General features: G+C 36.8%; 1 protein-coding gene across 12 annotated transcripts in view; it reads left to right on the forward strand.

Moving 5' to 3' along the window:
• The window catches only part of TRAF3 (TNF receptor associated factor 3), a 71337-nt gene that overhangs the window by 40216 nt on the left and 8325 nt on the right, over positions 1-22796 (forward strand). For 10 of the 12 annotated variants that reach the window (XM_035326571.1, XM_035326561.1, XM_035326565.1 and 7 more), the window contains 8 exons: positions 435-486; positions 2760-2864; positions 3767-3934; positions 7337-7417; positions 10130-10204; positions 11979-12071; positions 16715-16855; positions 21870-22044. In XM_035326571.1, coding sequence (XP_035182462.1) covers positions 435-486; positions 2760-2864; positions 3767-3934; positions 7337-7417; positions 10130-10204; positions 11979-12071; positions 16715-16855; positions 21870-22044 — 890 coding nt within the window. The remainder of the gene's footprint in view (positions 1-434; positions 487-2759; positions 2865-3766; positions 3935-7336; positions 7418-10129; positions 10205-11978; positions 12072-16714; positions 16856-21869; positions 22045-22796) is intronic. The other 2 variants (XM_035326572.1, XM_035326573.1) reach the window with 2 other exon arrangements.

Consider the following 22796-nt stretch of genomic DNA (forward strand, 5'->3'; position numbering starts at 1 on the left):
TTTGAGAGAGATGGACATGTATCTTTTTATGGTGAAAATATTTAAAATTCTCTGTCAGAGACAGTAAAGACTAATTATGTGTTGTTTGAAAAATATCTGGGTAATTGAAAGATGCAATATTTTACCTGTTTGCAGTGATAGAGAAGGAACAAGAATTGTGGATCAGGAGCAGGCTTGTAAAATAGGGGATGAATTCTGATGACTTGAAAACCAGCGTGCAGGTGTTGTGGTGGTCTTACTGCCTTGGGAACTCCAGACTCTGTTCTAAACTTTTGAAATAACATCGCTATCTCATTATTAATAAACTGTATTCACTTTTAACAGTTAAAAAAGCATTGAACAGTCTTAACTAAGTAAAATGCATATTAATCTGATGTTCTTATACTGTAAAATTCAGTTGAGTTAGAATACAGCTTTTTTCTTTTTCTCTGCAGTTCTTCGAGTCCCAAGTGTACAGCCTGTCAAGAAAGCATAGTGAAAGACAAGGTATTGTTAAAATTATTTCTTATTCAAAGTACTGAATTGTGTAGCATACACAAGATGTGTTAAGTGCTTTGTGGCAATTATTTCATAAGCCTAATAAGCTATCTGCAGAACATAGTTTTGTTCTAGAATCTAAGCTATGTATTTGATCTAGGAAGACAGCTTATTTTTGCTGTTAACTATGTGACAGAAAACTGTGCTGACCTCATCCCTAATGGTCTGTCCAGGTGTTGGATCTTGTTTCCATAGCTGGAAGCTGCAGCAACATACTGCAGTTCTCATCAGCTGGGATAATGGTAACAAATATTGCATCTACTGTAGGTATGCAGAGGCTGTGACAGGTCTAAGCAAACCTTACTCCTGATTTGGCTGTAGATCATGTCTGCTTGTTGACTAATTCTGTTTTACATGATGGTATTCTGTGAACCACACTGGAAATAAAACAATGTGGAGTTAAGTGTAATAGAATCGGAGAATTTTATTTGGATAAGTTACTTCGCTGATAATCTCTCCATAGTATTTCACAAGAAAACTTTGTTGCCTCTGAAGGGTTGTGGGTAGGGAATATTCTTTTTGACTTTATGCATTTTTTAGATTAGACTTTTCCAAAGTGTTTAGTAAATTCTTTGTGTCAATAGTCTTTACTGCCTGAACAAATGCTTTTAATAGTAAGCATTTTCAAGAACATGCTAGTGGGTACATCAATCTCTTCTTGTCTTAACACAGAGTAGTTCTCTGAAAAGTGCTTAATTCAGTTTTGACATGGATGGGCTTTCGAGGAGCTCAAACCAGTAATCATGATGTCTACTTTATTCATCATTTAAGCTCTGGCTTTCTAGCTCCCAATACACATGTATATGTACATTTATGATGAAAGTTCAAATATCTTTTAAAATAGGAGGAAGACATGAAGGGCAACTTAGTTTAATTTTGTTAAACTAAGTGTGCAAGTCAGATGGTGATTTTCATGAAACTGGAAACCTGTCTCTTCCCACAGAATGCTGGTGTCCAAAATCATTGAAGAGCTTTTAGACAGTCTTGGCAAAACTTCAAGAATCATCTTAGCTTCAGTTGGCAAAGCTGTGCCTAGTAGCATGGTGTATTACTTAAGGGGGTGGGGTATTTAACAGCACCTGCAGTGCTGAAAATTGGTTATTTAAATGAGATTTGTTGATTCATTAAACTTCACATGTGCATCTGAAAACTAAATAAAAATCAGAGACCTGTGTCAGACTGGTTGCAGTATTTTTTCTTCTTTACTGATACTGGGGGTAGATCCATAGACACTGTGGACAGTGCTATAGTTGTTATTAAATGCTGGCATGCCGAACAGTTCCATAGTTACTGCGTAAGCTGTAGGGATACGTTTCACAAAACCCCATTTATCAGTAAAGTAATCGTAGTTGGACTTGGTCTTTGGTATTTCTAAATGGCCGTGGATGCAACTTCAAGTAACTAGAAGTTTCTATCTATTCAGTTTGCACATAAGAACAGCCATAACGGCGTTCAGTCTTCTTTCCCACTTTCTGCCCCTAGCGATAGGGCTTCTTGGTAGTGTCACTACATTGTCTCTGAAACAGATCTTTTTTAATGGGGTATCATGTGTTAAAGGTACAAAGTCTAACTTCCTTAGCTCTATTTCTAACTTCCTGCAGTTTTATTATAGACAAAAATTCAGGAAAGGCTTACAAACATCAAAATGGAGAGATGGTTAAAGCCTTCTTATCAGTGAAATAGTAAACCTCCTCTGAACTAAGACCTTAGAATTTCTGTAAGTATGTATTATCAGAGAAGTGTAAATAGGTGTTCAAACAAACCAGGCTGGTCACTGTGTGACTGCCTTCCTTGAAATCCTCTCTTTAAACCACTGTTTCAACTCCTTTTTTTTTGGTCCTATGATATTGTATCTAATACACTAGCTTCCCAAATAACATGAGGAGTTCTAGCTTACACCTAATATAGGCAAACAAATAGCAAAAATCATAATCTTCTTTTACCTTTCCCCTTTACGGTATTTATAGTACAGGTGGAATAATAGTAGAGCATCTGTCCAAATATCTTCTGTTACTGGTCTGCTTCACAGTGGAGAAATCTATGATGTGCACATTAAGAAAAATTGAATGGTAGCATTTTATTTTTGGCACATAAGGTTAAAATTAAATGACGTTGCTGTAGCTGAATTGCATGACTTCTTTCCTTGAACTTGCATATTCTTGAAGGGTTTAAAGTTTCGAAGATGAAGTGGCCTTTGATGTTATTTTATTTCTTCCCTTCAGGTGTTTAAAGATAATTGTTGCAGGAGAGAACTTCTTGCCCTTCAGATATACTGCAGAAATGAAAACAAGGGCTGCAAAGAACAACTGTCTCTGGGTCAATTACTGGTAAGTAATCAAACGTAGTCATAAGCTTTCTTTTGAGTTAAAGAATGAGAAGAAATCTTGCAAATGAAAACATTGGCCAGTGTCTTGCTCACACTGGTGATTAATCTGCTTATTTATAAAGCTGGAACAGAGTTGGATTATTTGGAATTCATCTTTTTGATATGCTATGAGGGATTGTGGTAAAAAAAATAATGTGGTTGTATGACACTAAAGCTCAATGTAAAAGTGCAAAACAAACAGGAACTAGAGGGAGAACTAAAAAAAGGGGGGGAAAATCCTAATGTATACTTTAAAAATGTGATTTGTTTTTGGTGTGTTTATTTCTTTTATTTTTTATTACCAATGCTAATCCTCTGACTTAAGTGGTGGTTTATGCATGGAGTTGTGTAACTTGGCTTCACCAGACTAATACAGAACTTGCAACTTTGTTTCACAAAGGCGTAACAGTAATCTAGCAATTTAAGGAATTAGAAGGAATGATTATAAAGAAGTCTGCAGCAAGCTATGTGGGTACTTAAATTTGCTGTGAGTGAACCAGATAAAGTACTTAAACCCTAAAACCTTGAAGCAGCACATATGTCTGTGGGATAACATACACTGAAAAAGAATTCTTACCTTTTGTTAAAATAGCCTGTGTGAAATTGCATGTGCTTCCAGTATGAAAGTTGCTCATGTATATCTTTAATACAGTGGAATCTGTTCTCTAGGTAAACACCATAAAGTCAGTAATCTATTCCTGAGTAGACTTGTTGCTATTTGCTCTTGCACACTAGTGCACAAGGTAACTACTTACTTTGGTCCTAAGGTTACTTTGGTTCTGAAGTTATTTAACATGGGAAGTCTTCAAAGGAGAGAAGAAATGCACAAGACTTAGTTGGCTTGACTTTTTTTTTATCTTTCAGATGCATTTGAAAACTGATTGTCAGTTTGAAGAACTTGCATGTCCTCGTGCTGATTGCAAAGAAAAAATACTAAGAAAAGATTTGCCAGACCATGTAGAGAAGACCTGTAAATACCGGGAGACAACTTGTAAATACTGTAAAAGCCAAGTCCCAATGATTATGTTGCAGGTGCGGTATTTTCTTGTTTCAAGTTTCCATATGTTAATATGGAGAAATAACTCTTCATGTTATGTTCAGCTGCCAATATGGTATTGTCCTCTCAGACTTAGTAACTCAAAACAGAAAATATGCTGCTGTCTTTCAGAAGACTGAGATGTAAAAAACTAGGCAAAGAATATTGTATATACCTTTTTTATTCTTGCACATGCAAATGTGAAAGTGTGTTTAGTTAGATCATGGCTGGTATTCTTCCAGAATTTTCTTTAGGTTGGGAATTGTTAATAGACAAAGAATGACACTAAAAAATGTGTCCATTCTTAATGGACAAAGTCAGTGAGCATTAGATATGTCTTGTTATGCAGCTGGTTTTCCATATCTAACCAACATGCTCGTGGGTTCCTCGTAGACAATTGATTTTTACTGGGGCAGTGCAGTTATCCCTGTTAAATTTTTGAGTCTAAAATCATCCTTACCTTTTGAGAAACATAAAACTGTTTTAGTTTCAGAAATCTTTTATCAGATATTGGTGGATTTAATGCTAATGAAATCTTTGAACAAGTGGTAGCTTTCAAGATATTCAGAAGCTGAGAGACAAGTTTTTCTACCGGATTTTAATTCAATGATTCACCTTTTATGTATTCATGTTGGAAACAAGAATGACATGTTACACTGAAGTACAGAAAAGAGTAGTTGTAAATAAAGTAATTGTTCTTCTCCTCCAAAATCTTCTCCAGATTTGCCTAGGTTTCAAAAAATTCAATGATTATAGAAATGCTGCTGCTGTTGTTTTTTAATGGCCTGATTGTATTACCTCATTGTACTTTGGTAATGAGGAGAATTAGAAGCTCAGTGAGACTGAACATTTGAACGAAAGGCTCCTTTTGACTTATTAGAGTTCTGTCACCCAGAGGCTGAGTTCATCTCTAGCTTCTGTAGCCTAATTTTTTTTAACGTAATAATGACTGAAGCAGCTCTCAGTGACTTGAACTGAAAATGGAGATAGAAGGAGCGTACTGAGAAAAAAGGTATGCAAATGGAAACAAAAATAATTTTACCGGAGTACATATGGTTCGTGTCTTCATAGAATCCCATGATCTTGGGGGGTAGGAAATCCCCGTTGTTGAAGGCAGACTCTCTAGTTAACAAAGTTAGTTCACTTTTTTAGATTACATTTGTCTTGTCTGCACTGTTGCTAGGTGAGTTAACTTTTTGTATATGGTTCAAAGGAAAGAAAAGTTTTTCTTGTCACAAATCTACCTCCTCCATACTGTAATTTAAAACAAATTGGTAACCTGAAATCCTTCTGAATTACTATATCTTTTTGATGGATAATCCACAAAGTTAGTTGAATGTTTGTCCCATAAAATTGATAATTGGGTAGTATGAAGATACAAATCTGGAAGGACAGCATTACTTGGTGCCTAGGCTCTTTGCTATCTCCTTGTCCCTGCCAAGGCAATCTGAACTTCAGCCAGCAGTTGGAAATAGAGCTGAGCTGGCTGGGACAGCCGCTGGGGTAGACATGAGACCTTGCTCCCTTGTTGCTGCTCTTGGAGCTAGATGTGTCCCTAATGTGGCCTCGGCTTCTCTAGAGGGCAGTGTTAATATCCTGCCTTCCCTCACCTGTGCTCGATGCTCCCCATCGTGGTGCTACCCAAGTGGTGTGCTGCCTTGGTTTTAGGTTTTGTGTGCTTGGCAGCATGTGAATGTAGCTGGTTGGTGGGAAGAGGTTCTGCCACGGGAATGAGATCAGTCTGGTGTATCCTGAGGTCACTGGTTTCACTGGGTGGGCCTTGGGAGAGGAGCTGGAGAGAGGGCTGTCAGTGAGTTGCACGGGGCCTTTTTGTTATCAGCTGTGAGGGAACTTTCAGCATTTATTTCATGGCCTTTGTTAGATAGCTTAGGTAGGTTAAAGAGAGCTAAAATTAGGGAAAGGATGGTAGAAGGGAGTGTGTGTGTGTGTATATATATATTAATTTTGTATTTGTCCAACAATTGGAGAAGTTTGTAGGACAGTAGGCTCCCAGAGCTGCATGGTAGTGTGATGTCTCTTCAACACAGTGATGTGTGTGTTCAGCATGAGTGGGGTCCAGGTCCAGTTTTTAAGTCTGTCAGAAGATACGGTCCTATAGCTGTTCTTTATCAGAATACTGCAGTCACTGTGACAGAGGTTACTTTGGGGAGAGATGTTTTCAGTCTGTGCTAGCACTGAGCCTGTTTGGGTAGCCATGTCCTGCTGGGGTAGGCCTGAACCTAGCTCCTGCCACGTTTCGGGAGGCTGTCCCAGCTGTCTGGCTAAGGAGCAACCTAGCCTTTCTTGCTTTCTGTCTGTGTGCGCTACACCAAGTGAGGTAGTGCAAGTCGGAGGGATCACAGGATGGACTTGCTCCATGCAGAACAGCATGCCCGATCTGCTTTTAAAACGGAGGACATATGTTCTCTGCTCACAGATTTATGACTGAGTTCTGAACCAAGGCCTTTCACATCTCAGAGTTTGCATCTCCCTTGTCTTGGTTTTGTTTCAAAGATAGGTATCTATGCTGGGCAAAAATGGCATGCTACATCATCTTACTTTTCTAGTGGGCTTATAAATCTAAACCTTTGTTTCCTTTGCTTTTCTTAAGTACCAGTAATGAAACAGTTTGTTTCAAGTTGAATGGGACCTTTCCTTGACACAAAATGAAAACTTTTTTTCCAGATTTTTCATTTTGCTGAGAAAAACTGAGAAGAAATGCAAATTCAGTTAGACTGGGCCTGATCTTCTTCCCTTTCTATGGTGTTTTGGTTTGACAGCTATACTAAGGTATCTGTCATCAGCTAGGTTCAGATCAAAATGCCTGCCTAGCAGTGTGATAAATTTCATCTCTTTTGAACTTTGGATGTATAGCAATGAGACTCAGTATCAGATGCTTGGGAATAAAAGTTAGAAAACCATCGTAAGGGAAATATCCTTATATAGGAAGGAAGACTTATCTGAGATTGTGCAATGCATATTGCTGGAGAGCTTTTCCATGCACTGTATATTCTTAAAAAAAAAAAAAAAAAAAAAAAACACCTGCACTGGTTCTATTCACTCTTAAAGGTGCTTGACTTTTTGTGAGTAATTCTTGGGGGAGAAAACTTGATTTTTATTATTGTTTGATTGCTCCTGAGTAAAAACAAAATACTAAGCAAGTAGACTTACTCTAATGAGAAAAAAAAAAAAAAAAAGAAAATCTCTGTTTTTGGTTTAGAATCTATCAGAAGCATAAAAGGATGTTTTGCAGTTTTGTAACTCTGCACAATTAGGATTAATGTTGGGGAAAAAAAGTGTACTTTTAATTATTGTAAGGGTGCTTTTGTTTGCAGGTAAGTGCTCATTAACTTCAGAGTACAAGCTGATTTGTGGTTTGTTTGCTTTTTCCTCTGTAGAAACATGAAGATACAGACTGCCCATGTGTCATGGTTTCATGTCCTCATAAATGTAGTGTTAAGACACTCATGAGGAGTGAGGTAAGAAGTCTTGCCCAGTGTTGTGCTGGAAAATCAAATATCTTTTTAGTAAGATCTCGCAAGAATTTTGCCAGAAGCCATTTTCTTTATTAAAATGTGAGATCTAAAGAAAAGCTTTTTCTACCACGCAGTTAAGTGTGATAACACTCAAGTATCTTTAATGATTTATTGAAAAACTACTTAAAAATAATTTCTTAGTTTTGTGTCTGTATTACACTTGGCTTGCCCAAGATTAGCGCATGTCTCTCCTGCTTTCTTTTTAACAGCATCTCCCCCTCCACCCTACCCTAGTCTAAAGCATTTGTTGAGCACAATAGAGCAGCATCTCAGGGTAGTGATTGTTTGTGTTAAAATAGAATGAGTGAATGAAACTTTAGTACACATTGACAAGAGTTAATAAAGACTAGAAAAATATAAGTGAATTGCTAGAAAGCAGAATCATTCTATGGAAAAATGCAAATTAAGGTTATTAAATTTGGGGGAAAAAATAAATGCTTGGAGAATTAGCATGACATACAGGGTAACACGAATACAACATGTCTACAGCTAGGTGCAACAATGCAAAAAAATTTCTCTTAATGCATAGAGACTTACAGTGATAATATAGACCAGATTAAAGCAAGCAAACAAAATCCCAAACACACGAAGTGTCTTCTTCGAACAGAACTGTGGTCTTATAAATAAGCAGGTATAGGTAGCTTCTGTCAGTTGATGTGCATTATTTTTTTTCCTCAAATAGAACTTCCTGAGGATGGGGAAGAGCTTATTTAAGTCTTCAGCACTCTGTAAACCTCATTTAAAGAAAGCCAAGTTTCTGATCTGAGGATGTCAGTTTATCTCTTTCTACTTATACTTCCTCGGTTGGATTTTTTTTCAATTACACTTGTAAATTATTAATCATATATCCCAGTACCCAAGGTGCATAAGGCACCTCCCAAACATGGGCAGTATTTTCCCTTAGGATAATGGAATCTAACATGTACGTTAGATTAACAGAAATTAAACTGCTAAGAAAAGAGAAAGTATATATCCTGGGTCAATTCTGTCACCGAGTTTCTGAATTAAACACTTCTGAGTTTAGACCCTGGTTCTGGAGCACTCATGCATAGATAAATCTTGAGCAGTTATTTTGTGAAGAGGTGTATCTTACTGCTAAAGGGAATTGTCCCACTAATTTGCATGACATCAACCCAAGCTTTATCACTTCATTGCACATATAGCCAGAAATGAGTTCTGAAACCATTGGTAGAATTAGAACTTGAATTTTGCCCTGCATCATCTGTTGTTACATGTTGCTTAATTTTTTTCTGATCCCGTCAGTGTGTATATATATGTATATATAACTTAGCTGCATGGTTAGGGACAACAATTCTAATGCAGAAAATGGAAAAATGCCTGCCTAACAGTTTGAGAAAATTCTGTAGTGTACAAAAAGTGACTAACTGTAGAAGAAATGGCAATTTTTCATGTTTAATTCATAACTCTTTGGCAGACTTCTAGTTTGGAGAAGTTGAAAATGTGGCATTCTAGTAAGCCTGTTATACCACGTCTCATTCTTATTTGGTCTTTTTTTCCGAACCGTGTTTCTTCTGAAACTACAGTATGAATTTCTACACATAGTGAAACGTAATAGGTGCATATCAGAGATGAGTGACTGACTGCATCTCGGTATCAGATTGTAAAGCTTGTCCTGTCCATTCCAGAGCTACAGGTTCAAAGCAGAATTGGTTCACCCCCTCTTTCCTTGGAGGTGGATGAGCTGAGTCATATGGGACTTACTGTGTGGGATTTTCACATGAGATCTTGAAAGCCAAAAGAGTGGTACCAGCTGAGGAGCTAGACTCTAGCTCCTGTCTGCTTTGTGGGAAATACAAATTGAAGATCCTCTTTTTGAAGAGAGGGTGTTTGTTGCTCTATCCTTTACAAAAATGGCTCTTTGCTCCAACTTTTAGGCAGTTTGCATCCAGCTGCTGCCCTCTGTGCTGCAATGGCTGTTGTCTGTATATATGCATATGCTTCTGTGAATTGATTTATTTTGAAATGAAAAGTGATCTGTGTCCACAATAGTCCAAAATACTGGAATAAATCTCAATCTGTGAAAAATGCAGGCATTTTACTAATCAGGTTTAGTCCTGTGTACTGTACTGCATTTTAAAAAGTTACTTAACTGTACCTATTATAAAACTGTCTGTTTCATGCAGTACTTGTTTAGTCTTTTTTGTGTAATATAACCATTAATTTTGGCACTGAGAATTGCATGTTATGTTTTGAAAAATTGGTTCCTTGTGCAATTAGAGTTAGAAAAGATGTACTTTGCTACAGTGAAACTGATCTTAAGACTTAACCAGAACACCAGTAAAAATCACTTGGGAAGCAAAGATTAGTCATTCATTAAAGTCAAATGAAATAATACGAATAATTGTAGACTGTCCTTGTTTGCTTTTTTAATTGGGTTGCTTATTGAAATAGTCTTTAGTAGAAGTTTCACTGTATATTAAGTGTATCACACTGTATAATGTATTGGCATGTGCGTGTGGTTTACATGTGTATATAAAGTATTTGCACTTTAGTTCAGACTGGAGAAAATATACACACGTGTATTGTATGTTCTGCAAATGGCACACTACAGATCTGATAACCTGTGCCCTTTATGTTCTGAGCATTATCATGCAAACGTCTTTTGCCAAAACTCACATTTTTTTCCTATTGCAGTTGAATGCACATTTGTCAGAATGTATTAATGCCCCAAGTACCTGTAGTTTTAAGCGTTATGGCTGCACTTTTCAGGTCAGTATATAACAATTATACTTCCCAATTGATGAAAGTCTGCAAGTAGAACTTAACTCTTTGATGTGAAAGTTCTGGACTTCTCTAGTCTTGGTTAAGAAAAAGTCATCCAGTTGCACCAAATGATTAAGCATCAGATGATTGTTTTTTTTTTCTATTTTAAAAGTAAATGATATAAAACCCATACATTCCTTTAATGTTTTGAGAGTTCAGTTGTTAGGTACATCTTCATTGAAACAGGGAGGCTGACACATTTGAAGAACTTAGTAAGTTAGAATAAGAGTAATGTCACTTCTGTTCTTCAGAAAATAAACCAGTAACTTCACTTGTTTTTGTGAAAGTATTTATACCTAGGTATGTTTATATTTTCTTTCATTTGTTTGTCTTAGCATTTTTTTAAGTTTAGACATAGATGAGCCCATTTAAAACATGTATTATGTGCATTCATATGTCTATGTGCACATAGGTGTATAAACAAAGTATAGCTGAAATCTATTTAAAAAAACATTCTAGATTTTAATCTTAGCGCTCCCTTGATGCTGATAAAATCCAACACTGGATTCAGTAGTAGTATTCCAATCACTTGTAATGTTCTGCTCCCTATACCATGTATCTTAGCAATTTTGTATGCTTATATAATGAAAGGATTATTCCGGAAATTTTAGAAACTGCTGACAGGAAAAAATTGAGTTTATCAGATAGCATCATTCGTTTGTTAGTCCATGATAGCTTAGAGAGACAAAAACTGTAAGTAGCAACGTTTCTCAATAAACTACTTCCAGCAGGTATTTCCAGTTTTTTAAATAATGAGCATTCATCATTTTAAGTGTAAGCAGTAATGCTCTTAGTTGTAGAATTGATCAGTGCTATAATCCTGCCCACTGTTATGTCGTACGTATTGCCATTCATTTTATGTATGTATATGTGTGCATATATGTACATATATCCACATATATATTTTTAATACTTTATATAGAGTACATACTTTGAGGATCATCGAAACATCTTCAGTTTCTTTGGAGCTTATCTGCCATCGATGCTAATACACTCTGCATTGCAAAACACTTACTGACGTAGGTGTAATGCAACACAATACGAACAGCGTGGATGGTCCGCATCTTATGTACTCTGTATACGATCTATGTGTGTTCTGTAAACTTTCTATATAGTGATTATTTGTAACAGCATTTATAGCTTGTGCAGAGGCAGCGTATTTGAATATCATAGAGCTATCATGATAACATCTTAGGATGACAAACCAGTCATTGGAATATCGCTCAAAGTAGTTTATAAAGCTGGCAGTTTCCAGTGATGAATTTGTCTTAAATATCTGTCTTTAATACTCAACTGAGGGTAAATTTAGTGCTTTTGAAGCTGCTTATGAAATACAACACAAATTTAAATTACGCTTTGGGGAATTGGACACTTTAGGTTATGTATGCCTCAAGAGTTTTATTATGCTTTATTTAGTGTAAAGCTACGCAGAAGACTATGAAATACAATTCATTTTGTAAATCTTGCTCGCCTTTATTGTCTCTGACGTTTAGAGTTTATTGGATGGAGATATATGGCAGTTGTATAAAACACTTGCTATATTAAATGTTTTCCTGACTTTTGTAAATTCTCAAGTAGATTTCCCTTCTCTCTACAGTTCTGCAACATGCATCCGTGAACCAAAATACATAGTGTTGGTTCGATGTCTTGATATACTCTTTCTTTGTAGGTTTAAAAGAAGTGGAATTGGCTAAAATGTATAAATTCTTTGTTGTCACAGGGAACAAACCAACAAATTAAAGCACACGAAGCCAGCTCAGCAGTGCAGCATGTTAACTTATTGAAAGAGTGGAGCAATGCTCTAGAAAATAAGGTATATCTTCTACTCACTTCTAATTTTCATTGATTTCTTTAAATCACCTAAAAGTACTGGAAGAAGCACTTTTTTCTGTTTAACAGCTGTTCAACAGTACAGCTAAAGCACTAGTAGGCTCCAAAAGCATTCAAGCCACATAGTGTAACTGTGCCTTTATTATAACAGAATGCTATAAGAAACTTGGCTTCGCAACTCCATGTACAATCTTCCTCACTGGTAGCTTATTAGTTAAAACACTCCGTTCACTTAGATAAACTACATTAATATTTAATATAATATCCGATATTAGATATCCTCTCTGAGCTGCCTTCTTACAAAAAAGAGGGTTCTGAAAGCTATGGCAGTACTATGAGCTTTATTTTTTGCTACCTCAATATTTTTCAAGGGGTAATGTTATTAGAAATAGCATGTAATAAACTAGTTTGTTTTTTTTGTTCTTCCTCTCCAAACTTAATGACCTGCAAAGGGTAATTATATTAAACATCCTGTAACTCTTGGGCACGATGACTTCTGCTTTAGTGTTGGACCAGAGTGAAGTTCTTTGTTGTATTGCATCCTTGAGTTTCCTAGCTTTTTAGAACGTTTGGGATCTGGGAGACTCTGGAAATCACACGAAGAACAGCCATGATCTTGTGAATAGTTTAAATGACTTAATTTTTATTTGGAGAGCAGATAGTTAAGCTTTTGATTTTAAAATGCAAAATTTCAGAACAAGTTGCTGCTTTTTTGCATCTTGGAAAAGGTGTTACTGTTCGTACAGTTCTACATAACCATTAAAATAATACTGCTGCTTATTTTGGTAGTAGTGGGGTCCCCAGAACTATTAGAACTGTTCTAGAAATGCAGGCAGAAGAATCAGGAACCCCTTCAGATTTTTCTAGAGTGAGTTAAATGAGAGTAGCGATCCCAGCGTAAGCTCTGTGGCACTTGGATATGTGTGGCTTGTGACTTCTGTCATCTCCCAGCAGACTGCTAGCAATGGTTTAGCAAGCTTGAGAAAGCGCTTTCTGCTGCTGGTCTAGAACAGTGCTCTGTCATGCATGGGTTTCCAGCAAGGTCCTGCAGCCACAGGAAATGCAGTTTTAAAGCAGAAGTTAACAGGAACAGCAAAAACACAGTTTTGTCCCTAGCACATTAGTCCATGGATTGCATTTTTTTGAACCTGAAGCCCTATAATGGAACCCGTTGAGCCTGGGAGAGGTCTAGCGCAGTGTTTATTTTTTATGTACAATTTTTAATAAGTGTGTAAATTTTAGTTTGTTGGTCAATAGCAATACTTAAGTTTGCTTTTGCACTTGAATCTTTGTTAACGTAGGAACTGTGCATTTTTGGTTTTAACAGATACTAGTTCATATCCTTTGTTTTTCGTTAGCCTGATTAAAGCTATGCAATATATTTTGCATCACTGGGGAAGAAAAGTGTTCCCTGTGACTTCCAGAATAGATCACTTTCTGCCTTTTGTCAGTGTCCTGAGAGGTACTTCAGCATTTCCAAAATGCTCAGCAGTTCTGTCTGTCTCCTTTAGAGCTAAGAGAATATACGCTTTACTATGTTTTTTAATGTGTTGGTAGTTCTTTTAACTTCCATTTAGGACGTAACTGCTTATCATTGTTTGTCCTTTTTTTTTATTTGTCCTTTTTTCTTTTTCACTTCCTGCTTTGTAGGCTTCTTCCTATTCATAATAAAGAGTTGAATCACTGGAAATCCCAAGACAGTGCCAAGTTACCAGAATAGCTAACCACATATCATATGTTAGTGACTTTATTCTAGAGAAGGGTAATAAAACTTGTAACTTCCTTGTTGTTCGCTTTGAGAAAAAAAAAAAAAACACTCTGCACTGAAGACGGACAGTGCAAAGTTAACTTGGCTGATGAATATCAGAAATCATGGCCCCACTGAAGTCAGTGGAAGTCTTGTCACTGGTTTCTGGAGGGTAAAGATTAGGGATACTCACTGGGGGTTGGATAGGAGATGTTGCCTTCTCCCAGTCCCCGTGTTCTTTAACAGAGATGTGGAGTATGCAAGCTGAAAGCCTTCATAGCTGCAAAGGTTGTGCTGAGTTATGACAGGTATTTCAATGGTGTTATTAGCAAAAAGTAGTTAAAAGGAGGTCAGATTAAAAATCTTGAATCACAACTTTGTGGGATGAATAAAAATTCAGTGTTCTATTTGCTCTGTTATGGGACAGACTTGCAGACTGAACTCCTATAGGTTTTATGGTGTTGGAAGTAATGATTTGAACATGATTTTGTGGCTTTGTCCCATTCTTAAAGAAATCTGGTAGAAACAGTTTATTTTGAATGTGTGACTTAAATATGGGACTTGTCTGTTCTAAACCCATTCTTTGTGGCATGAGAATTTCCTCCATTCTTTTTTTTACTAATCAATAGCTGTAAGAATATCTTTATTTGGAAAACTGCCAAGTAAGAACACTTTATCCTAGCAGTTTTTCAAATATGACCAAAAAGTAAAGGAAGCTGATGGTTGAGGCAGTTTGTAAATGGATGCCCTGTTTCCTTTACCCTGTTTTTCATTTAATTAACCTAAGTTCCAAAGACTTATGCCAAATGTAATTATGAAACTGTATTTAGTGTTTAAAGATTTCTTATTCACAAATTGCCACCTAAGTACAGTTACTAAGTTAGCATCGACAGCTCTTTATGATTAAGGACTGCAGGACATAATTCTGTTTCTCTTATGATCTGTAAAACTGCGTGGAAAATCTTGGTACAAGGTAAACCCACGTATTATAGCTTGAACAGAAATGGAAATGTAATGCTAGTGACACTGTGTTACTGCCTTACGACTGGGAGGCCTGGGCAGGAAAAAGTGAGAGGGAATGTAAAGATCACAATTAACTGAAGAACTCTGATTCATTAAGGAAAAGGAGGACGTAAAAATGGCTACCCCAGCAGATCTGAAATAAGTGGGAGGCAGGGGAGCTAGTTTAAATCTGCACTTGTTCTTGAAAATTTTCTGACACCTAGGCGTGTGTTCCCATAGCCTCAGGATTGCTTCTCTCTGCACTGGTGAAATCAGCTTTGTCTCATTACTGCTGACCAACCCTCTCATGCTAGTGTTCCATATATAAAAGGTGGAACTATTTTAAGAGTTTCTATACACACATGCTATGCTATATGGAAAGGTAGATACCAACCTATAATATGAAGTATGATCTCTATATATTTTTGGGTCCGCATTCAATGAACATGCTGAATGCCTTTGGACTCTGGCAGTCCTTTTTTGTGCAGTTTAGGCTTGCATAGAGATGAAAGTTATTTACCTTTTTAAACAGGCTAGCTTCCTGAGTCTGGGAACACAGTGATGCTTAAGTAATTCAGCTGTGTCTGATTAGAGAGCAGTTATGGTAGTGGAATTCTACAGTGGTATCCACATCAGAGGTTAAAATGGTGTGACCCCAAACTCCAGTGTATTTGTTGAGGCGGGGGTTAGGTTTTGGGGGGAACATGAAGCATCTAGGTAATTGGTCTTCATGTGGAATATTTATCAAAAGAATTTGGCAGGTCAAAAGCAGTGCTGCTTCTAATCCACATTTAAAATCTAATTGTGGAATTAGTTGGGGCATAGAATCATTAAGGTTGGAAAAGGCCTCTAAGATCATCTTGTTCAACTGTCCACCTAAATGTCCATGTCCAAATGTTAATTTGGGTTGGTGGTTTGTTTTCTGTGTTTTTGTTGTTGAATAATCTTACCTAGGGAAAATGAGATTAGGGGGAAAAAAAAGGCACCCTATCACCACCCTTCTCCAAACCACATTAATGAACAGAACACAAAATAGTGTGTACCTGCAGTAACAGAGAATATTTACTGTATTACTTCCATCTCCAAGGAGATATAATATATGATTCTTGTAACAAGGCTCATGTTTTAAAATCAGAATGAGTCACTAATGAATGAATTCATAAAATTTCAATACAGAGAGAATATAATCATCAGTCTGTCTCTGTAGCTCTTTATTCCTTTTTTTTGCTAGTAGACACCATTGGATTTTCCTTCAGATACATGGATCCCTTCTATATTTGTTCATCAAAGGAGTCTTCATCACCATCACATTCCGTGAAGCCAAGCCAATCCTATTCAGATGCCATTTTAACTTAAATTTGCTATAATCAGAATAGATTGGAATACGTGGAATAAGATTAATGTTTCCCTTTCCTAACTAGCTTTTCATCTGTACAACTTTTCTTTGGTACCCCTGTCTGTGAGGCCTCAGGTTGTTTCTTCCAGCTCCTAGCCACTATCAAGTCAATGGTGGTTGTTGCACTAACAAGGTAGTCAGTGTTCCACTACCTGGTTAGTGGAAACTGGGAAAGCAAGCCATTAAATTTACAAACTAAAGGAAAGATTATGCTTAGACACAAGTTCTATTGCTGTTTGTGTATCCCATCTGTACTTTTATTAGCCAAAGTTGTACCAGTACCACTCTTTAGAAGTGGAAAAGTAGCTACTGGAAGGTTATGTTGGTTTTGATTTGTTTTTTATATTTACTTTCCGGCAAGACATAGAGGAGATCTAGTAAAATCTTTCTCCCTTTAATGTATGCAAGACAGTTTAAAAATAATGAAGTTACAGGTATTCTTAATAAACTCTGGCAGGAGTAATTGTAGAATTTTTTCCAGGTGGCCTTGCTCCAGAATGAAAGTTTGGAAAAGAACAAGAGTATACAAACTTTACATAATCAAATTTGTAGCTTTGAAATAGAAATTGAAAGACAGAAGGAAATGCTGCGGAATAATGAATCTAAAATACTTCATTTACAGGTAAGAAATTTAGAATATCCCCATTAAAGCAGACATGGTAGTAGCTTCTGTACTGTACCTTTACACTTGTGAAGTGAGGTTTTCTAACTTAAAAGGGGGGGGGGAGAGTTTCCCTTATTTTAAAGGTATTATAATTTTTTTTCCTCTGGTCAGCAGCTGGCTTGTTGTGTTTGTTGGAGTAAGAAACTTCACTAGAACATCACAGTTGACAAGCCTATGTTAAAACAGAAAGCCCCATTTTAAAAAGGAAAATGATTAAAAACCAAGTTAAAAATATAACCTGAAGAACAATCATAATTATTTTTTACTCTCTGTGAAAAATATTTGCTTGAGGAACTACTGTCAAACTTCAGGAAAAGCTTAGCTCTTAAAACTGCCATAAACTTAATGTATATTTCTTTTCTACTTGCTGTTTTTTTAAAAAGTATTAATAATGAGTGAGATCAGTCAGGGATAGAATTAATCCAAAGATAGTACAATGTATTTGAATACTTAAAAAAAAATCCCTCTTTCTCTTGTCCTTTGAGCCTTCTGAGAGAAATACATCTATATATTCCTTTGCCAGTAGGTCTGAGTTTCTTATTCTGAGGTGTGAATCACCTGGCCACAAACCATTGTCAAAGTAGAAGCCCTCTGGGTACAGTAGCATGGTGCTTAGCCCAAGCTGAAATACTTTGTGTTCAGACCTAACTTGGAATGTGGATGCTGGGAATTTGTTAGCATGTGTAATATGTCCCCCACAAGTAGGGGAACTTCAGGAGCTTAGCAAGCTATTGTGAAAACATTGTTTACACGTTATTTTAGCATGTCTGCTGCCAGAATATGAAATATCTGCTTTATCATCCATTTAAAAGGAATGTAAATAAAAGTAGCTTTTTCAAGTACTGTTCACTTCCTATATTGAACTAGAGAAGTTCATACTCAGGACAGATTTAAGTCTCCAAACTATAGTGTAAGTTCAGCAACAGCAACTTTTCTCCTTATGGCACTTACTCTTGCCATGTTCTGCCTACATGGTAACCAGTCTAGCCTGCCTTAGCTGTTGTTACTGGGTCTGATAATAGTTTGGGATGTGGCTGCATGCTTACAGTATTGTGCTCTGACACTGAGAAGCTAATCCATGTAGGTATTGATACTGCTGATTGAATCTGCCTGGAGGTAAGTTAATTTGTAAGCCTGGGTTCTTACACATGCTGTCTCAATAACCAGTGATGAGAAGGGAAATGTAGAAAACATAGCACAGTTTTTCTTGATTGTCTTGATGACTGATTGCATTGTCTTTGATTTCCCCAAGCCATAAGAGTGTTAACAAAAAACAATTTTCAAATAGTTTGTTTAGAAAAACAAAACAAATATACTTGGCAGATTGCAACAGGTGTTTTTGATGGGTAATAGGTACTGGAGAGGGTGTGGGGTTTTTTTGCTTTTTTTCTTCCTGCCTCCTCCTCTTTACTTGTTTTTTTGCCAGTTATTTCAGTTTAGTTATTTTAAGCCAAGCTGCATTTTACAGCGTTTTCTGCCTGATTCCTTCCACTTACTGGAACTTCCTGGTTCAGTCAGGTTGTTAAAGCCATCCTGGAAATTCACCTCAATTTACTCTTCCCTGAACAACTTGATTGGCCTCCTTCTGTTGCCTGCTAGGAGCTGAAGGAATTGGTTACCTGGTGTGAACAATATTCTGAATTGCATTGAGCAGCCATGACTGTAGCAGAGCCACAGATAGCTCCAGAATAGAGCTAACAAATTTAGGTCTGGAGAATTGTTACGTGCATAGTCCCCCACATCCTATGCATGCTAGTAACTGCCAGTAGAAATTCAGTATTGTCATTTAATCTTCTGTGGCATGGCAAGAACTGTTTTGTTGAGCACAACTGGCATCATCTGCACTGTGAAGCATTTTGGCACAACTACTGGAAAAGCTTCAAAGGTTTATGGGCACTGAAATGAGCCAATAAATGGGTTCTTAAAATGGGTTCATACATGGCCTTAGGATGTTCTGATTCACATTAATTTTCTGTATACTAGTGTCTAGGGAAAGAATTGCTGCTTTTTCTAGCTCAGTTCCACAAGCTTTACCGAGAGGATATGTGGTATTTGTTCAACTAGTATCTTCTGGAAAGGAGCATTCACATCCAGTATCCAGTTCCTTTATGAGCATACAGAATCATAGTAAGCTAAGTCTTAAACTGAATGTGGACATGAAATATGTAAGACAAAAGACAATGATCTTATGAATGTAAATTTTTTTTTTGGTGAAAAATACATTCCTTCCAAGAAGAAGGATAAATAATTTGTTTCCCAGTAAAGTAGTACCTTCGGTTCACTTTCTGGTGTGTTCTCTTGCTGCTCAGTTTTGCTCTATCAGTTGCAATGGAAGGGTCCACTAGGAACAGCTGAAAGGGAGAAAACTGCAAATACAGTTTTGTCAGCTCCTCGTGAAATTTGCTGAATTCTTTCAATAATAATAGTGCTAAAATTCAGAAAATAACTTATACAAACCAAAACCTGAAATGAAAAATCAACGTCCAGAAGAGTAGTATTTCAGGTATATGGCTCTCTAGATTAATGATCTGGAGAGGTCAGTTGCTGGAATAAAAAGTTCATGCAGAAAATTGATGTCTACTTTAAAATTTATGAGTACAGTATGAGACATCTGTGTGCTTTCTAATGGCATAATTAGAGAGAGTAAGATTCTCAACAGCTGCATTAAATTCAGATTTAGTACATCAGTATCTCCCAGCATGAGGGAGACTTGACTCCCTGTAGGGTAAAAAACAGAGATCCCACTGCTTTTTTAAAAACGGAATACAAGTTTATTTCAGATGATTTTGTATCTTGAATTCACATGAGGAGGTGCAGGAGGTTAAATGCTACACATTTGTTAAAAAGAAGCTAAAACCCCAAATTGGTGGTGTACATACGAAAGCAGAACATTGCAGACAGGTTGATGGAGGGAAGTTCGTCCCTGGTAAGAACTTTGAGAAAGCTTTCTTCTAAAAGGAAAATAACTATTTGCATCTTCGGCACTCTCCCAATTCATCTAAAAATGTATTTTTGTGTGATGCTGTGTTAGTGCCAAGAGGTCCCAACAGGAAATGAGAGCACATCTGTGTGAGCCACTGTACAAACACAAAAGCATGTTAATTGTCCTTGCCTTGGAGAGTTCATGTTTTGTGTGAGTACTGGAAAAGTGTTAGACTTACTCACACCTTATTTCTTGGTTCATAGTAAACCTAATGGCCGAGTCCTGTAGCTCTGCTCTCACAGTGTTTGTTCAGGCCATTCCTTGGTGTGTTTCTTTTTGTATGTATAGCAAACAGCTGTTCTCTATTTTATTTTCTGATTACTGTCAGTCTAAACGAGAGGGTGTGGCTGTGTCAGTAGCTGATGATTAGTATGTCCAGAAAAGTTGCTTGATCTATTTAATGGAACCATAGCCCATTGTGAAGGAAATCTGTCTTAATCTTAAACCAAAGTTCTAATCTTGCAATATATTTAAGTTTATATAAGTTTGTTTTAAAAACACCAACATAAAAATAAGTAGTTAATCTTGAAATATGTTGGATTACTTTATGGTTTTGGGGACATAACAAAATAAAACACTCCTACAACATGATCTTGCTAACTGGCTTGTCAAATTGACAGCCTTCAATTAAGCATTACAGGCTTCCAGTATAACTGAAACCACATGATTAAAAAAAAAAAAAGCAAATGCCTAAAAAGGGAAATGAAGCTTGCATGAGGCAGAAGGTTTTTCCCCATCAGTGGGGAACATTGAATCCACATGGCTAACCAGAAGGCAAATGCAAAATAACTTTTTTTCTTGTTTTGTTCTCAAATGCCACTACTGTTTTTTGTTGTCTTTGTTCTTAAAGAAGTGAAAAGTCATTTTTACATGTGTTGGCATTATATGATGATAAACTCTAAAGTTAGACTTGGACTTTTAACTGTAGGTGGTAGCAAAAGTAGTTTCTTGTCTCAAATGTTTCTATTATCATTTGAACTTTACATCTGAATATGGGGTTCTGGCTAAAATTCCTGCTAGTTTAAATTAGCTGTGACAACAAAGTACTATGTATTTCTCTCACCAGAAATGAGGTAGACTGGGGAGTATGTTGTCCTTTATATTATACGGAGGTGCTTGCAATATTCCTCTTTCTGGGAAAAAAACAGTCTTTCTGTATCTGTTTTTTCTTGACTGTGGCTTTTAATGGCTTTCCAAAATCAACTTTTTTTTTTTCCTTTGTTTTCTTAAAAAGATTTAACTAGCAAGCACCTTCAGGACATGTGGTTTATTCAATTTAGGAAGTGAGGGTGGGAATTTCAAAGGTGCTTAAGGGGTCAGAAGTGCTAGTTCTGCTTATGTGCTTTAGGGCTTTTGCTCCTAATGATATGGGCACAAAATAACTTAGGCATTGATAGCTGATTTATAGAAGCTTGTAGCTTGCTGATGCCACTGTATCTGCACATATTCATACTCCTGCTCCGTGTGGAGTGCAGGAGTGCTGATGTTTTTCCTGAGGGGTAAGTTACGTTGGTTTTGCCCAATGATAAAAGCATGCACGCTAATAGCCGCTTGATTCACACCGTGGTAAGTTGTTGTGCCCATGCTATGTTGCTGCTCTAAAATGAAGCCCAACAAATTTCAGCCCATGATACAGATACGGAGGCATTCAGAATATTGTACTTGCATCAAAAGGCTTTTTAAAAAGAAATCTTTGGACAAGAGCACTCTAACAATTTTGTTTTTAAGTGATTGTGTTGACAATTCTAATAGTGCTCTAATATTAATATTTATGCAGCACTAAAGACTCTTGAGGTGTTTTGTAAATACTTGGGCTATTCCTCTGAATTTTAAGGACTTTTTGTGTTATTTCAGTATTTACCCATAGAGAAACTTCTTTATATTGGAAATACCTCTTACGGATATGTAATCCTTGTTTATCTTGAATAAATTACGTCTTTTTGTTATGTTGAGTTTTTTCTTTTAACTCCAACTTACTGTTTCATGAAGCGAGTGATAGACAGTCAAGCAGAGAAACTGAAAGAACTGGACAAGGAAATCCGTCCCTTCCGACAGAACTGGGAGGAGGCTGACAGCATGAAGAGCAGTGTAGAATCCCTCCAGAACAGAGTGACTGAGCTGGAAAGTGTTGACAAAACTGCAGGGCAAGGAGCTCGAAATACAAGTAAGTGTAAGCAGAAGGGACCGAAGTACTCAGCGTGTTGTCAAAGGAGAAATGGTACTGTTTGAATGCCACTCCCATTGCCATTTTCCTGTGGTGCATCAAAAATGCTGATCCTTCTGATTCATGAATAGGAAACTATGCAGTTGCTTTGTTAATGATGTGGCATTGCTTCCGCTATGTTTTTTAGGCTTGTTTCTTGGTTTTTATTTTTTCTTGACCCTTGCCTTGATTATAACTTTAGTTCATTATAAATGCTTCTTCAGCTGATCTTTGAAAGCTAATAGCTTTCAGCAGCTTCTTTGAATGCTGTATCTGTATTGACAAGTCATCTTTTGTTACTGTTCTCACCCATGAATAGATCAGCTTTACTGTTACCCACTTGAAATCACCTGTTCTGCTGTCTATTACATCGTATATTTGTATCCCAAAGAATACTGCGGGATGTGCTTGAGTAACAAGGTTATTGCCGTACTTGTTGAATGAAGTGAAAACCTGGAGTTTATGAAGATAGCATAGACCATTCATAGGGTTTTAAATGATAAGGGCGAGCAACTTGACATTTAAACAGATGTGTATGAAACAAACCTACCTTACAAATGCATCTGCTTCTCAGTATTTCGTGTTGGTCAATTCTGCCAGTGTGCAGAGAGAATGAGTAACCTTCTCATGCAAGGGAAAGGAGACATTAAAAATAGCCCTTCCTCTGAAGTGACTGACTATATAATGCAGAGCTAAGCTTGAATTTTGTTCTG

The sequence above is a fragment of the Oxyura jamaicensis genome, chromosome 5 (assembly GCF_011077185.1).
Source record: "Oxyura jamaicensis isolate SHBP4307 breed ruddy duck chromosome 5, BPBGC_Ojam_1.0, whole genome shotgun sequence".
Lineage (NCBI taxonomy): Eukaryota > Metazoa > Chordata > Aves > Anseriformes > Anatidae > Oxyura > Oxyura jamaicensis.